The sequence below is a fragment of the Culex pipiens genome, chromosome 1 (assembly GCF_016801865.2).
Source record: "Culex pipiens pallens isolate TS chromosome 1, TS_CPP_V2, whole genome shotgun sequence".
NCBI classification, from domain to species: Eukaryota; Metazoa; Arthropoda; class Insecta; order Diptera; family Culicidae; genus Culex; species Culex pipiens.
In genome coordinates this window covers 134,087,957-134,104,647 of record NC_068937.1, presented here as the reverse complement: position 1 = coordinate 134,104,647, position 16,691 = coordinate 134,087,957, and the positions used below count along the sequence as shown (strand labels likewise).

The 16,691-nt window shown below is 39.2% G+C and overlaps 3 protein-coding genes and 1 pseudogene across 5 annotated transcripts; 2 read left to right on the top strand and 2 right to left on the bottom strand.

Annotated features, from left to right (window-relative positions):
* The first annotated feature begins 18 nt into the window (after positions 1-18).
* LOC120422569 (tubulin alpha chain-like) lies at positions 19-1,150 on the top strand (annotated as a pseudogene).
* A 1,533-nt stretch (positions 1,151-2,683) lies between these two features.
* LOC120422553 (protein D1-like) lies at positions 2,684-3,645 on the bottom strand. Its single transcript, XM_039586028.2, has 2 exons — positions 3,316-3,645; positions 2,684-3,253 (listed from the first exon to the last, which is right to left on the bottom strand). The coding sequence occupies exons 1-2, from the start codon at positions 3,499-3,501 to the stop codon at positions 2,759-2,761; spliced, it is 681 nt and encodes a 226-aa protein (XP_039441962.1). The 5' UTR covers positions 3,502-3,645; the 3' UTR covers positions 2,684-2,758.
* Positions 3,646-3,835: 190 nt separating this feature from the next.
* On the top strand, positions 3,836-5,461 carry LOC120422552 (protein D2-like). 3 transcript variants are annotated; one of them, XM_052708162.1, is made up of 3 exons: positions 3,836-3,990; positions 4,199-5,297; positions 5,366-5,460. In XM_052708162.1, exons 2-3 carry the CDS (start codon positions 4,663-4,665, stop codon positions 5,436-5,438), a joined length of 708 nt encoding a protein of 235 aa, XP_052564122.1. In that variant the 5' UTR covers positions 3,836-3,990; positions 4,199-4,662; the 3' UTR covers positions 5,439-5,460. The 3 variants fall into 3 exon arrangements, with proteins under 3 accessions (XP_052564122.1, XP_052564121.1, XP_039441961.1); XM_052708161.1 differs by having other exon boundaries at positions 3,836-4,327; positions 4,395-5,297; XM_039586027.2 differs by having other exon boundaries at positions 3,836-5,290; positions 5,366-5,461.
* A 4,688-nt stretch (positions 5,462-10,149) lies between these two features.
* LOC120422538 (solute carrier family 41 member 1-like) lies at positions 10,150-16,350 on the bottom strand. Its single transcript, XM_039586001.2, has 5 exons — positions 15,322-16,350; positions 11,329-11,653; positions 11,118-11,264; positions 10,911-11,058; positions 10,150-10,847 (listed from the first exon to the last, which is right to left on the bottom strand). The coding sequence occupies exons 1-5, from the start codon at positions 16,027-16,029 to the stop codon at positions 10,286-10,288; spliced, it is 1,890 nt and encodes a 629-aa protein (XP_039441935.1). The 5' UTR covers positions 16,030-16,350; the 3' UTR covers positions 10,150-10,285.
* Between the last annotated feature and the right edge of the window lie 341 nt (positions 16,351-16,691).

Sequence of the window (16,691 nt, the reverse complement as noted above, 5' to 3'; positions counted from 1 at the left end):
AAAGTGTCAACATTCGCGATGCCTCAGGTGATGACGTCATACCGCTCTCGCTTCTACAGGATGGTGTATAAAATTTATTGAAAATGTACTTAAAATTAACATTTTTGATCCAATAAACATTTTTTACGTTTCAACAAATGAAAAAATGATCATGTTTTGCATAAAATGCAATATTGCAACAGAAAAGAAAGAATACACCAAGAATTTTTGAATGTAAAGCTCTTAACCACTTGTAGCTTAGAGCAGAATCGATTTATCACACCATTCCATGGGGGTAGTACCGTCAACTGGGGCGAATCGGGACTACAGTCTGAATAGGGACAGCGCTTATAAACGACAGCTACGCCAGCAGGGCTTCCTGATCTTCCACCCGTTCCTCGGAGGCACCGAATCTGGAATCACCTCGCTGCTGATTGAGCTCATGTTGGTCTAGTACGGCAAGAAGTCCGAGCTGGAGTTTGCCATTCACCCAGCCCCCTAGATCGTCACGGGTAGAGACCTCGTCAGGGTGCAACGCATCGTTAGCATGTTGTTCAACACGACCGCAAGTTTGATGGCCTCGCTGGTGTTGACAACTTCTCCAGCAAGACCGGTGCCAGCACGCACATTTCGTGTTCTAAGATCTGGTACCGACTGTTGTGGATAAGGTCACCACGGTCAGCACCGGAACGAACCATTAGCTGTTCCACCAGAGCAGTTGATTGCATCCAAAGAGGATGCCTTCGACAACGACGTCGTGCTGGTCCGCCTCCGCAAGCTGGCCGGCTAGTGCACCGGTTCAGAATGCTTTCTGATCTCCAAATCATTCCATTCGGTGGCACCGAATCTGGATTAACCTCGCTGCCGATGGAGCGTCTGACCGTCGACAACGGCAAGAAGTTCATGCTGAAGTTTGCTATGACTCGGCCTCACAAGTCGCGACCGCCGTCGTTAAGCCGTACAACTGGACATCGACCCGACATACACCAATCTGAACCGGCTGATTGGCCAGATCATATCCTTGGTCACCGTCTATTTAAGCCTCGATTTGATCGAGATCCAGACCAATTTGGTGCCGTACCCTAGAATCCACCGAGAGTGTCGCCAACGAACAACTCTCCGTCGTCTGGCCAACCAGATGGTCAAGTGCTATACCGTGGGACTACTCTGATAGACTCTGATCAAAAATATTGGCTAAAACCATTATCCTAAATCGGCAACAACATAAAATTAAATTTCGTAGCTAAATTTGACAAAACAAATTTCTATGCGTGCTAACACTAATACAGATATAGAAACATAGACGTACCTTTAAAGGATGGATTACCTTGACTTTACACGGGGTACAAACTAAAGTTAAGGCTGTTAAGGCTCTGAAAGGCATCATTCCCGATTGTCCATTTGGTGGCCATGTTTGTTTTAGAAATACATTCAAACCTTCAGCGATTGTCCACGCTCCATACAAAAAAGATTTTTTTTTTAGTATGGAAATTGTCCACGAAATGGAAACTGCCAATTAAAAATAAACTATGGCTGCAGACTTGAGAATAGATCGTCAGTCAGCTTTGTTCAGACAAATCTTAATGGCATAGTTCATTGTTCAGAAAATGTTTCATAGTTCAGAAATTTCATAGTTCAGAAAATGTATTAATTCCGCATAAACAGATGATTGTAATCACTCCTAAAAGTTTAATTAAGATATTTCATGATTAAACAGAGTAGGAGACGATTTAAGCTCAAAATTTTGCCATGCGCAAAACGAACTGTCAACTTTTTATTTATTTATTTATTTTCATCACACCGTCTTTTCAGACTGAATTTACTAACTAAACGGGACAATAACAGAACACCCAGAGGAGATGGTCGGGAATCGAACCCGGGCCCCTTAGCACATATGAGGGATCGGCAGCCGAAGCCGCTAACCACCGCGCCACGGGTCGTTTTCCTCGGAACACCGAGTTGATTTACGAGTGCCACGATATCTTGAGATGGGATGAACCAAATTGGCTGAAATTTTGGGTAAAGACTTGTAAGACATATTCCGTGTGCATGACAAAGTCCAATTTTGAAATTTTGTATTTAAAAAAAATACAAAAATCTAAAACTGGCGATTTTTTTTATATGAAAAACTTAAAAATATTTTTATCTTTTTTTGAAATAAACACGGGACCGGTTTAAAGAGGCTTCACCAAAAATTTTGAGCCGATTTGGTCAAAACAGTGTTGAGATATCGTGGCACCCGTTTTTTTTTAACTGCTAACTTCAAATAGCTATATCTCGGCAATCCAAATGTCTTCAATTTATTTTGTTAATTGATGAAAATGTATATTTTATTTCCCTAAAAAAAGATTTGAAAAAAAGTTTAAGTGTGTTCTGAAACCAACCTTTAACATTTTTGCCGATTTACATGTATGTAACCCCTTAAGGACCTTGTTGAGGACTCATCTGGTTCTTGCTCTTTGTATAGATTAGGCCGGATAGTGCCCAATGACCTTGGAATTTGCCAGTTCATATGCCGTTCTGAATGGGATGGCTTGGACTGAAGTAAGCTGTATCAGTATAAGCCATGTCTGATACAAATTATACTTTCACATAATTTCGCTGCCGGCCAGCGGGTATTATATTGGAAGCACGCGCAAACACACAAGTAAAACGGACAAGTTGAAGTGATAAGTACACCGCGTCCACAAACAATCACTTCACGTCCATCTCTCTCCAACACACTTTATTCGAATCTCTTATCATCCACTCCAAATACAGCAAACAAAAAAAAAGATCTTCACTCCGTCCCCGACGACAGCTGTGCGTGCAGCGTCGGAACGTAATCGTCAAACTGGGCCCGGTAAAAGTTGCCGGCCACCAGCGGTCCCAGCCCGTAACGCTCGACAAAGGACTTGTGCTGGAAGTTCAACCGGTTGTTCCGGCTGCGGTTCGAAGTCCGCGGCGCGTCCGAGAGGTCCAGCTTTCCCGCGGGTTGCTTGTACACCAGAAAGATGTACCGATGGAGTCCCGATCCCTGCGGAGGACCCGATCCGACGAACGCAATCCGGTGGTCACCTTCGGCGATGCGCGTTCCGGGAATGTTTCCCACGAACCAGTGGCAAACCGAGCGGAACTTGGGCTCGGCTCGGTTCGGTGCGTCCGGGTCAACCATGAACAGCGTGTAGTACGAGCTGGGATCGTCAACGGTCCACTCGATCCGGGGCTGTTCTTTGACCTGCGTTGGCGTCAGCTCGTTGCCTCCGTTGGCCGATACTCCGCTGGGGTAGCTCACCTACACCGTATTGATTGGGGGTTATTCAGGGGTCAACTCAGCAAGTATTTCGCTTCACTTACCTTCGCCAACTCCGTCGGAGCGGCGTCCACCACATCCGGAACGACTTCATGCTCGGTAAACGCTTTCTGTACGTCGGCCATTTCGGAGCGCGTCTCTTCACTACACAAGCCAGCGGTAAACTGCGCCAACAGTACAGCTATAGCGATCATCACCACTTGAGACATCTTACAAGTGCGCATCGACATCGTTGTTATCGCCGAACGGAATGGGACGCGTTCGTGACAAGATGAGGACAGTCGGATTGTTGGCCAAAAAAAGAAGACAATCTTTATCAAGTGAGCTACCGCGGTTATCAGTACAAATTCGGGCGGATGAGCTGTACGAGAATTGACCGATTCCAAGATCAGCCAAGCTTAAACTGGCTAGCTGAGAAAGGTGGATTTAAAATTTGTGAACAGCTGACTTGAGGAAAACTGAACAAGTTTGATCAGTGACTCTCGAAATGTAGTCGGACCGGTTTTTTATTTGCTTCTCACACTGCACTGTAGCCGCTTTTGACCGATGGCCCAAGTGGAATGATTGGTCTTGGTGAAGTTACTTAGTTTTTAGCTTTTACTAACTTTCAGATATTACTTAAGAAGCCAAAATGTCAAAATGCTTCTATGCCAACATTAGGTGCTCGATGGAATTACATGCTGTTCTCCTGTTAGGTTTTACGCCGACAAGGCTTTGAGGTTAGAATTTTGACAGTTCGTGTCCACTGTTTACATTGTTTCCACGCGTGTCTTTGTGAAAATGTGTGTGCATTTACGGTTTAGTGCACATCTCTACTGCGAGTTTAAGTTAATGTGATTCATGTTTAAATAGAATAACAAAAATACAATTAATTGTTTTAAAATTTATAATAACAATTATTTTCTTGTGATGTGTATCAACTAAAAGTTCTTCGACCTTTACAAAAACGATACAAATTGCCCTTGATTAGCCCTGAAGGTTCACATTCTTACTAAACTTAACCAAGTCCATCGACATTATATAACTTGCGTAAAAATATAAACTTGCTTAGTGCGGGTAAGCCAAAGTTGCTAGTAGAAGCATTGGAATCTTCCACTAACCAGTTTTTCATTCAACTGCCAAGATTGAATTCAACTCCGCTGAGCGTGAGCGACTATCGTTAGAATGGAGGTGCCATACCAGAAGACATTCACCCAACTTTTCACGTCCAGCAGCCGAGACCAATTCGAGAAGAAAAACGTGCTCCTTTTTGGTTAGAGCCAGCTTTGCGCAATTCTTCGCGCCACCACGCCAAAGCCGTCTGGCAGGAAAAAGCCTTTAAAAGAAAGCCACACGGCCACGGTCTGGCCTAGTAGGTTCTTCAAAGTCGACTCAGCCAGATCAAGTTGAGAATGTTACGTGCTGTGTCGGTTGCGTTGTTAGTGGTTCTGTTGGAGACGCGTGGTTCGGAGATCTTGAACGATGCCCACATCTACCGATCGTTTGCGTCCGACGAAATCGTGCCGGAAGTGGTCGACGAAGCCCCGGACTGTTGGCTGCGAGTGTCGTACAAAAGTGGCCGCGAGGCTGAAGGCGGGAACCGGTTGACTCCGACCCAGACCCGGAGCATTCCGTCGATTACGTTCAACGCCAATGATCGATCGTTTTATTCGCTAATCATGACCGATCCGGATGCGCCCAGTCGGGACGATCCCAAGCACCGGGAGTTTGTACACTGGATCGTCGGAAACATCCAAGGCAATGACCTGGAGCGAGCGGATACCATCGTGGAATACTTCGGAGCGGCTCCGCCCAAGGGAACGGGGCTTCACCGGTTTGTGTTCCTGCTGTACGAGCATTCGGAACGGTTGGACTTTGCCAACGAGCCGCGGCTGTCGAGAAATTGCCGCAACCCGAGGAGATACTTTTCCACGAAGAATTTTGCTAGGAAATACGGATTGACGAATCTGTGGGCCGGAAATTACTTCCAGGCGTTGTACGACGACTACGTCCCCATACTGCAGGGACAGCTATCCGAATGTACTGAGTATAGCCGTTGATAAACTTGAAGTGAGAGTGGTTTGAGTAATAACTATCTTTAATTTTGTCCTGCAGGTACGCAAACAGAACTGACTGGTCCGAGGAATGGAACCGCGTTCGGAGGTTGAGTGGAAACAATTCCAACTAATGTCGAATAAAACAAAGTTTACCTAAAGTTCGCGTTTTTCTTTGCCTTCCCCACTGCACAGTGGTCCAGATCGCAAAATTAAGTGGAAAATGGATTTTCCGAAAAATGGTGACGTTTTGGAGCTTTGGTGTCTTCAGAAGAGTTGTTGCAAATGGAAAGGGGCAACTTTTGGTTTGGTTCAAAATTAGGGTGGTTCACGATTAGGGTGATTTTGAAAATCTAACTTTTCAGGAATATTTTTGGGAATTTTTTTGTCTTCTAGAAAGTTGATGAGCTTGCCAATCCAAGCAACTTTGTCGAAGACACCAAAATTTTATCTCGTAATCTACGCCTTCTATGACCAAATTTATAAAAAGCATCTGAGCAAACCTTCAAAAATCAGTTTTTTGAACGTGGCAATTCAGGGTTAACTTTTAGAGAAAAGTGATATTCGGAGCACTTTTAGAGCTCTACAAAACAAACATTTTCATTTTTTGACATGTCAATTTGGACTTAAGGGTCAAAAGTTACAGCCATTTTAAGGTAAAAAAGATGCAAATTTAAAACTTAAATATCTCAAAATGGCGCAAGCCAAATTTTAAGCACTAGGTTGCATTTGAAAGAAGAGATCTAGCACTACAAACGCTGAAAAAATCTCAGGGGTGTTTTTCTTTAAACTTGAGATATCTTCATTTGAAAAAGTCTAATTTTCAAGGGAAAACCTTATGGGACCACCCTAACGAAATTCGAAAATTGTCCAAATATATGTTTTTCCATGTAATTTTGCCCGCTGAATCTGAATCTGCCCTCAGAATTGAGCCAAAATGTCAACAAATCGATTTTTGGTCATATTTTGGGTTTCCATGTAAAATTATCATTTAAACCCAAAATATGACCAAAAATCGATTTGTTGACATTTTGGCTCAATTCTGAGGGCAGATTCAGATTCAGTGGGCAAAATTACATGGAAAAACATATATTTGGACAATTTTCGAATTTCGTTAGGGTGGTCCCATAAGGTTTTCCCTTGAAAATTAGACTTTTTCAAATGAAGATATCTCAAGTTTAAAGAAAAACACCCCTGAGATTTTTTCAGCGTTTGTAGTGCTAGATCTCTTCTTTCAAATGCAACCTAGTGCTTAAAATTTGGCTTGCGCCATTTTGAGATATTTAAGTTTTAAATTTGCATCTTTTTTACCTTAAAATGGCTGTAACTTTTGACCCTTAAGTCCAAATTGACATGTCAAAAAATGAAAATGTTTGTTTTGTAGAGCTCTAAAAGTGCTCCGAATATCACTTTTCTCTAAAAGTTAACCCTGAATTGCCACGTTCAAAAAACTGATTTTTGAAGGTTTGCTCAGATGCTTTTTATAAATTTGGTCATAGAAGGCGTAGATTACGAGATAAAATTTTGGTGTCTTCGACAAAGTTGCTTGGATTGGCAAGCTCATCAACTTTCTAGAAGACAAAAAAATTCCCAAAAATATTCCTGAAAAGTTAGATTTTCAAAATCACCCTAATCGTGAACCACCCTAATTTTGAACCAAACCAAAAGTTGCCCCTTTCCATTTGCAACAACTCTTCTGAAGACACCAAAGCTCCAAAACGTCACCATTTTTCGGAAAATCCATTTTCCACTTAATTTTGCGATCTGGACCACTGTGCACTGAGGAAAAGCTAAGGGAACAGCATCTAACTCCATCGTGCCTCTAATGTTGCCGCTCATAAGCGCTTTTAACTGAAATCGAATGATAAATAGCCCAATAAGAAGGGAACAAACAAGTTTAAATCAACAGTTTTACAAAATAAGTTGTTTTAAAATAGTGAAAATCAGCAAATTGGATAGAGTTAGGAGCGAATGCTTAACCTACCAAACATACGAGAATTTCCCCTGTATATTGTTGCGTCACAACTTGGTCGGTGGTGAAATTAGGTCTATTCCCGTACTTGCAGAATTGCAGAATTTCTGCAGCTTCTGCAGAATTCTGCAGCCAACATAAGTCACTTTTTTGCAGTACGTTCCCGTACTTTTCAGCCTGGGTAGCGCGTTCCAGTACTTTTTCTGCAATATTGTACACAGTTGAGTGGATTTACTCAAATTGGGTATTATTTCAAAATATTAAAAAAAAAAATGGTTGACAAAAAAACAATTGAAAGAAGTTTACCTTTAGAACTGGGTCATTATTGTTTTATGCAGCACAATATTTTATTTAAAAAATCAAGGATGTATTATTTATTAAGTAACTAGCTTAGGTAGAAATCATATATTAGAAACAACTTAAAAATGTTACATTATGTAAACAATTTTACAAATGAGAGTGGCAGGTACGTTTAATAAATATGATAAAAAAAAGACAAACAAAGGTTTTATATAAATACCTGTTTAATAGAAGAATGTTTGAAAGATTATTCAGGATAACATAAATAAATTATGACTGGATGTCACATGAAAGAACAACGGTGACGCAGCAAAATTGACAAATAAAAAAAATATCACAAACTCAAAAATTTTGAAACACATAAATTAAACAATCTAGAAATTAAGAAATCCATAATTAAAAATATTAAAAAACTAATATTTCCACATTGAGAAACCTTAAAAACCGTTAAATCAGATATTTGAGAAATTTAAAAATGCAAATAATTATATCTGAAAAAAAAAATAAATCACAAATTCAAAGCTTACAAAAATCAAATAATTAAAAACTAAATATTAAAAAATGATTATAGTTCAAAAAAATCTTAATTTTAAAAATTCAAAATAAGAAAAGGTTGAAAGACAATTCGAAATAAATTACCAAAAGTTTTTTAATGTTTATGAGTTCAGAACACAACAAATTCAAAAGCTACAGTTAAAAATAATAAGATAGAAACTTAAAGAAATTATAATTTCAAATACAAGTAAAATAAAAAAAATCTGTAAATCAAAAAATTTAAAACTCAAATATACATACAATAGAAACAGTCAATATTTCCAATCTCTAAATTTGAGTTTCTAACCTAAAATATGACTTCAAAAAATGTGTATTTATTATGATTCAAGATGGCATAGAAATTCTATAATTTAAGAATTTAAGAATTTAAGAATTTAAGAATTTAAGAATTTAAGAATTTAAGAATTTAAGAATTTAAGAATTTAAGAATTTAAGAATTTAAGAATTTAAGAATTTAAGAATTTAAGAATTTAAGAATTTAAGAATTTAAGAATTTAAGAATTTAAGAATTTAAGAATTTAAGAATTTAAGAATTTAAGAATTTAAGAATTTAAGAATTTAAGAATTTAAGAATTTAAGAATTTAAGAATTTAAGAATTTAAGAATTTAAGAATTTAAGAATTTAAGAATTTAAGAATTTAAGAATTTAAGAATTTAAGAATTTAAGAATTTAAGAATTTAAGAATTTAAGAATTTAAGAATTTAAGAATTTAAGAATTTAAGAATTTAAGAATTTAAGAATTTAAGAATTTAAGAATTTAAGAATTTAAGAATTTAAGAATTTAAGAATTTAAGAATTTAAGAATTTAAGAATTTAAGAATTTAAGAATTTAAGAATTTAAGAATTTAAGAATTTAAGAATTTAAGAATTTAAGAATTTAAGAATTTAAGAATTTGAGAATCTGAGAATCTGAGAATTTGAGAATTTAAGAATTTAAGAATTTTAATTTCGACAAAATAACATAATTTTTTTGGTTCATATAAGAATACAAATTGGTAGCACCGTTTAAGGTACAATTTATTATTTGCCATTTAAATTTACCTGTTATTTCAACACACATATTTAGTATATTCTGAGGTTTATTCAAAAACAATTGAAGATCAAAAATTGTTCCTAAACAAATATTCATTTGAAATTATTAAACTCAAAAGAAATATGTCTTTTAAAAGTATTAAAAAACAATTTGTTTTTATAGTACAATTTTTTGTTGGGGTACTAGCCGACTTAAGTTATCAATTTTTTATCAGGTAAAAATATTAACACTAAATAAATCGCTTTATCATTTACATGAATGAACTGAGCCTTAAATCGTTAACATAAAAAAATCGTTCTCAATAAAACCAGACATAAAAAAAACTACCCCAAAATCATTCATTTTTACAACTAATAATAAAATCCTTAATTTCACACAACTTGCAGAATTTATGTAAGCGTGTAGTCAACATCCATCACACCAAATTGCAGTAACTTTTCAACAAGAAAGAGAAGAGAGAGCTTGCAGAAAAGTACGGGAACGGTTTTGCTGCAACTTCTACCTCTCTCACTGCAGAAGTTCTGCCTGAGAGAAAAGTTACTTTTGTTGCAGAAAAGTACGGGAACGCTCTGCTGTCATTTTTGTGCAGAATTGCAGAATTCTGCAGTACGGGAATAGACCTATTGTCACGCGAAAAATTAGTGGACTGTAAACACTTTTGCTGGGAACGATTTCATAGAAGACAAACACAGTAACATTCACTGAAACTAGTAGAGAAAGACGTCCGTACCATACGCGGTCCGCGAGGAGAATGAAATTTTTTGACAGTGACAGCGCGCATTTTATCTCGCCGTCAGGTTGGCAGCGTTTCGTCGACTGCACGCTGCACGTCGTTTGCGCAAACTCGGGGAAATCGCGAGTCGAGTGAAGACTGAACTGCTATAAAATCAACTATTTGCTTGAAGTAATTGTTTCTGTTTGCGGTTTACTTATCAATAAAAATGGGATGGTCATCAAAAGATATGTTTTTTTTTAAATTCATGCAAAAATATTCTTTAGTCGATTCTTACAGAAGAGAGAGCCTAAATTTACGAGTATTCACATAATTTGCCTACCTTTTAAAACATTTGCAAAAGCTTAAGGTAAAATGTTCTACTTTACAACTTAAATTTAAATTTGTTTAAAAAAAATTATGAACATAATTCGCGATCGGATAGTCGTACGGATGTCCAACGGCCTCGATGAATATAAACGCCACCAGAAGTAAGCTGGTCCCAAACAGATCCCCAAGCGCCGTCAAGTACGGAATGGCCGCACTGTCCGGATCGATCTTCCACTTCCACATGGCGTGAATGATCACGTGGGCAATGTACAGCAGTAGCATCACCTGAATCAAACTCGCGAGCAGATAGCTGAACACAAACGGAGCTCCGATCGTCGACTCTGACATGTGGATGAGATCTGCCAGGAAGATGAACAGCACCTGGCCGGGAATGGACATCAGAATCAGGATGCGGGACGTTTTGGCCGAGGGAACTCCCTTGAACAGCGCCTTCCAGGGCTTCTCGAAGATTTTGGTGAAGGAGGGAACCGTTCCGAAGGTCGTGCTCTGATGCAGCATGGTGGAGAGTTTGCTCGCTTGTACCGACACGAGATTGCCGCCGATTCCGTTGATGATCGGCTGGAACACGACGAACCCGCTGAACATCCCAACTGCCGCGTTCAGTACCAAACCGCCCAAGCTAAAAGGGTTTGAGAGAAACATTATTATTCGAGACTATCGATGATCGCAAGCCGTGACTTACCTGCTGATGAAGAGTGCCGAAAGTACGGGAATCCAGCCGGACTTCAGTACGGGTCGAGTGTACCGATTCTTAAGGACAACAAAAATCCAAAATGGCAACAGAAGCACGAAGCAACCGATTATGATGTACGTGACCCAGAGATGAGTGTCTACAAGGAGAAATGTTATTCAAGAAATCAGATAGAGAGTAAATTCCAAGCCAACTCACAAAGATGCTCGAACAGGGTTGACGCAATGAAGGAAAGTAAACTGATGGCAACCATGTCTCCGATCGATGCCGCCATTGGAGTGGCCAGATTGTCCGGATTCAGCTTCAACCTGTTGGACAACAGTATCACAGCGACTATCACAAAATCTGGAAATCAGAACAAACAGAGTTAACAACGCCATCTACAAAGAAATCAAACCCAAATTCTTACCCAAAACAAAACAGGACAAATTGGCGGTAAACATGGCGGATGCCGTCAGCAGCAACGCGTGCTCAATCAGGAAGAGCCCGTTGATGGCCGCTCCGACGCCGATGGCAAACAGCGACACCAGAAAGGCCGCGACCGTGGCCTGCACCTGCACCAGCGCGATGTTCCCCAGAACCATGTGCGTAATCTCACCAACGCCGACCATGTTGCCCAGATTGGCCTGCGTGGACAGCCGGGACGCCAGACACATGTCCAGATTTCCCTTCAGCCCGAGCAGCGCCGGAACCAGTATGAACAGCTCGGTCACGTTTTCGAACACTTTCCATTGCTGAAACAGTCGAACGACGAGTCATTAGTGATAAGGGTCGATTTTAAACAGATTTATTTTCGGTTATCGAAGGTGTCCATTTGGGGCCTTAAAATACCCTCACAAAGGTTCACCGAAAGTAGATTAGGCACGCAGAGTCACGCGCGTGATTTATGATCGGGACTTAAAACGTGTCAAACTTTTTCGCTATCAGGTGATTAGAAAAGTGTTTTTTCCATACCCTAACCTGTAGGTCAACATTCAGATGTTGTTGCACGGGTGTGGGCCGGTGTTACCGAAAAAAAATAATCGGTTGCATCCGGTTCTCATTTTCCCACCAGCAGCTTAGTAAAGCGATAACAGTTATCGCAAAAATTGAAAACAATAAAAAAAATCAAATGCGATTATTCTATTAGCTTGCAAAATCAATTGTGCCTTCCATTGGGGCGATGGACAATGAATACAACCCATCAGGTTATCAAACAGGTGGAGATAAATGTTGGCAACACTGTCCAAAAGTGGTTAAAATAGATCATTCCAATGACGCAAATGCAACGCAATGATAACCTCGTGCATAGTGAGTGATTTAGAAGAATCTCGCTAAAGTCACAAAATAGTAATGAAAACACAGATTTGTTTAGTTAATAATATTATGCAGTCTAGTGAAGGTTCCAAAACTTTGGCAGCAAAACATTTCTAATTAGGTAATTTACTCAAAAAAATTAAATTTATGTGTAATGATTTCAAACTCTCAAAAACTACTTAACTTGTAAACAAAAAAAAAATTAACTAACTACGCAATATATTCAGTGAAGGGGGAAAGGAGAGGAGGGGGCGGGCGTCGATTGGTCCAGTCGTACAGATATTTTGGTGATTAAAATATCTTGTGGGAAAAATGTTTCGTTCACGCCCTAATTATTTAGGAAAATTTAAAAGGGGAGTGAGTAAAACATTAAATGAAATTCCGAGTCCGAATTCGATAATGTTATGATTCATAACTTATGAATGTTGCACAAATTAAAAAATAACAAAATTTTACCGATAACACCGACTAACCAAATTTCTGCGCATGCTCAACTCGAGGGGAAGAATGCACTTTGTGGTCCCCAGAAACACGGGCATTTTGAATTTTTCAAAAATATTTAGACAGGTCTGAATTGCACAAAGTGTGTATGGAGAACCAGAGCGGTTCGTCGCACTTGCATACAATCAAAAAAATTGCATGCATGCAATATGTACAAGGAGCGAACCGCACTAATTCTTCATACAAGCTTTGGAAAAAAAACCTATTCGGTCATGTCTAAATATTTTTTTGTTGTTTTTACAAAATTTAAAACTTTTTTAAGATCAGCAAACAGAATTTTACCGACTTAGGGATAAAGTGTACCAGAAATTGTTTGTAGCGGCAGCTAAAGCAAGTCAGAGAGGGTGAAGAAAAGCCCCAAGAAATCGCTCCCTCTCCTTTGTTCTGCTGTTTGTAAAGCTGTTTCTTGACCCCTTTTCTTGGGAGGTGCGTATTGGCCCTAACTCAGTAAAAATAGGATAACTGTTTTCTAAAGCACTTCAAATAAGACTAACCCTATTTTAGACTGTAGTCCTAATTCACCCCAGTTTTCAGTACACATTTCGACGGTAACATTTCAAAAGGCATCATGTACATTTTGACACTTTCTGGGTTATTGCATATTCTGAAAGTACTCCTAATAAGCTACCTCTCCACCAAAAATGAGCAAAAGTTACTTCAGTAAAGTCTGTTAAATCATGATTTTAAATAAAGTAACATAAACAAAATCTCTGCCATCAGCAATCCCTGTTTATATAGCCCTGTCAACCTGTCAAACAAAAGACTACATAAACCTCGTGACGAAAAAAAAGCAACATGAACAAAGCGCCATGTACATTAGGCGAAGAAAAACGAATCATAACAAAGCGTCCCCCTCAATGACAGCAGGGTGATATAGACGTTGGTGATTTCGAAAGAAGTTATGTTTGTTTTTCTTAAATAAAACGACGAAAATAATGTTTTATTGAATTTGGATGATCAAGTATCAATAAAAGCAACGTTTTTCATCGTTTGTTATCATTAGAACATCTTATTTTGCTTTTATATTAAAATGGGAATTGAAAATGGATGCTCAACATTCAAATGCGTTTTTCTCAAAACGCATGGTTTGTACATGATGCTTTTTGAAATGTTGGCGTCGATTTCTGGAGTTTTTTTGGAAAATGTCCAATAAACCAAATTTCAAGTTTTTGCTTTTTGGGTGTTTTTTAATACCCTTGCACGGTGTGTTTTTCCTAGAACAAACTTAAGATAAAAAATTCGGCAAGTCTGATATTTGGCCCCATGAAAGAAGGGCTCTTTCTCGACATTTTGAGGGGTCTGGTGAAATATTTCGTCGGGGGATTTCTAGCTTTCTTTGAAATAACCCCAACATCCAAGCTGGAAACCTCAAAACGACCGAATAAAAATCTTTTCTTTGTAAAATTTGTCATAAAAATACAGCAACAGATTGCCGGATACAAATTCAAACCAACTCTGCCATACAACACTAAAATATTTTAAAACATTTTCGAATCAATCACAGTGTAGAGAACAGTTTTCTGAACAATTTCCATAATAACGTATCAATTTTGGTTCAAAATGAGCAGAGATATACCCAATTTCGTAAAATAAAAAGTGACTTTCTCCAAAATTTCTGGATTTAATTCCCATTCAAACGATGAACACCGCCTACTGAGTTTTTTATGATTCTAATAAAATAATTTCAATAAATTTCATCAAAATTTATATAAGTTTTATGTTTCAGCAAAATGTTTTCATCCTTAAAAATATCATAGTAGGCAGTGTTCATCGTTTGAATGGGAATTAAATCCAAAATTTTTGGAAAAAGTCACTTTTTATTTTACGAAATTGGGTATATCTCGGCTTATAAGGGACGAAAATTGATACTTTTTTTTATGGAAATTGATCAGAAAACTATTCTCTACAATGTGATGAATTCGAAAATGTTTTAAAATATTTTAGTGTTTTATGGCAGAGGATTGAAAAAATAATGTTGGGAACCTTTTGGGTAATAAAAAGCTTTTAAATGAAATACTCTAAGTTTAGCAATGGTATTGACTTGAATTTGTATCCAGGATATCTGTTGCTGTATTTTATGACAAATTTTACAAAGAAAAGATTTTTATTCGGTCGTTTTGAGGTTTCCAGCTTGGATGTTGGGGTTATTTCTAAGAAAGCTAGAAATCTGTTAAATTTGCGTTGGAAACTTTGAGGTCAAATATGTAATTTAGAGTCGCTTGAGGCACATTCATAAGAAATTTGATGGATATGAACATGAACCCATCGATTTCCATCGACTTTTCTGAAGAAAAATCCTATAAAATCGAAAAAAATCTTCAAAAAAAAAGTTGCTCTAGACCCCCCGACGAAATATTTCGCCGGACCCCGCAAAATGTCGGGAAAGAGCCCTTCTTTCATGGTGCCAAATATCAGACTTGCCGAATTTTTTATCTTAATGATCTAAAAAAAACACCGTGGCCTTGACTCAAGGCGGTTTCAAAAACACCCAAAAAGCAAAAACTGGAAATTTTGTTTATTGGACCTTTAAAAAAAACTCCACATTTGTAATATAACTTGATCTATTCTGACAAAAAAAGAAAAAAAAAAACAACAAAAAACCTACCTCTACACGGCCCAGGATAATGCCGGCGGCGATCGTCCCAATCCCGGCGATGAAGAACGGAATCGAAATCTGCAGCGTTGTGACCCACCATTTCTCGTGCGGAATAGCGCCAGGGTCACTTGTTGTGGGCTCACACTCCCCAAAGCACTTGCTCCACTTTTGGATGGCCGCGGCCGTCGGAACGACCACCACTTGGGACAACAGATCACTGTCATCCGGAGTTTGGTCGAAGGTCCGCAACGTGGCCAGCAGATGTGCAACGGTTCGTGGATCTACCGCCGTTACGATTTCGATATCGTGAGGATCCGTTAAGCCTGCGATGATGTAACGAACGACTGTTTCTTCGGGTAAGCTTCCCAGCTTGGAAAGTTCGATCATGTCTTCGACAAAGCTGTCGTAGCTCTCTTCTGGACGCTTGGTCCGGTTCACGAGTACGGCATGCAGGTCCAAAGTGTCCAACCGAACTGTGAAGGCCTCAACGATGTCACGCCGGAACGTATCCCAATCACGATCTTTAACGGTTTCTTCGTATGTCTCGTACCAAAACCTGGCAACATCTCCCAGTCGATTCACGGCATATTGAAGCACTTGAGCACTGTCCCAGTTGTTAATAGTCCGGTGTTGCTCGATTTGTTCCAGCCATCGCTGGATCGAAATGTGTCCAGAATTAAACTGCGGAATTCCGTCGGCGATTTCGTTCAACGCCATTCCGACACTTTTTTCCTAAATCTCACCAAACTTTTCGTCAGTTTTTTCGCCAAACACATTAAGTGGGACAAAACTAGGAACGGGGGAGGAACGGAATCGAACCTTCAAAGTCGCGGTGTTTCTTATCCGGTGGCGCAAGGTGTTCTGATTTCGGTTCTTTCGGTTCGGTGATTTTTGTGTGTTCCCCGGGGCTCGGAATCTTCGATTGGCGTTAATCGCAGTTGATTCCACCCAAGATTAAGGGACCACCACATCACAGATAGCGGGAGCTGCCCGCGTGCTGACGTTATCTCCTCGCGGTGTGACAAATGGGATTCGCTTTTTTTTTTTTTTGGGCGGGAAACAATGGGAACCATATCATGCTTTAGGGAGGAACGGTAACCGAGTGACTTTAAAGCCCCTCACCTTTTCGTCTCATCACTCAACATTGGATTCCTCATTTCCTTCCGATAAGGGGTCATCGTGGCGCGTGTCACCCTCCATATCTTGATCATCTTTGGGGATCGGAAATTTTCCAAACAATTGTGTCTTTCCCATTAACATTTTAATCCCCCCCTTAATCTTGCAATCAATCATTCGATATCTCGTGCACGCTTTCACCTTCCCCAGCTCCCCCCTGTAATGAGAGTGGGCAAATCCTGTTTTGATTTTTAAAATTTAAT

Bases quoted from the DNA above. Each gene is read 5' to 3' on its own strand.
- LOC120422553 (XM_039586028.2), bottom strand. From the start codon at position 3,501: ATGTCGATGCGCACTTGTAAGATGTCTCAAGTGGTGATGATCGCTATA. The intron at 3,254-3,315 runs GTAAGTGAAGCG...AATACGGTGTAG, and splicing joins CTCCGACGGAGTTGGCGAAG to GTGAGCTACCCCAGCGGAGT.
- LOC120422552 (XM_052708162.1), top strand. From the start codon at position 4,663: ATGTTACGTGCTGTGTCGGTTGCGTTGTTAGTGGTTCTGTTGGAGACG. The intron at 5,298-5,365 runs GTATAGCCGTTG...TTTGTCCTGCAG, and splicing joins CAGCTATCCGAATGTACTGA to GTACGCAAACAGAACTGACT.
- LOC120422538 (XM_039586001.2), bottom strand. From the start codon at position 16,029: ATGGCGTTGAACGAAATCGCCGACGGAATTCCGCAGTTTAATTCTGGA. The intron at 11,059-11,117 runs GTGAGTTGGCTT...TTCTCCTTGTAG, and splicing joins AACCCTGTTCGAGCATCTTT to ACACTCATCTCTGGGTCACG. The intron at 10,848-10,910 runs GTAAGTCACGGC...AAACCCTTTTAG, and splicing joins TCGGCACTCTTCATCAGCAG to CTTGGGCGGTTTGGTACTGA.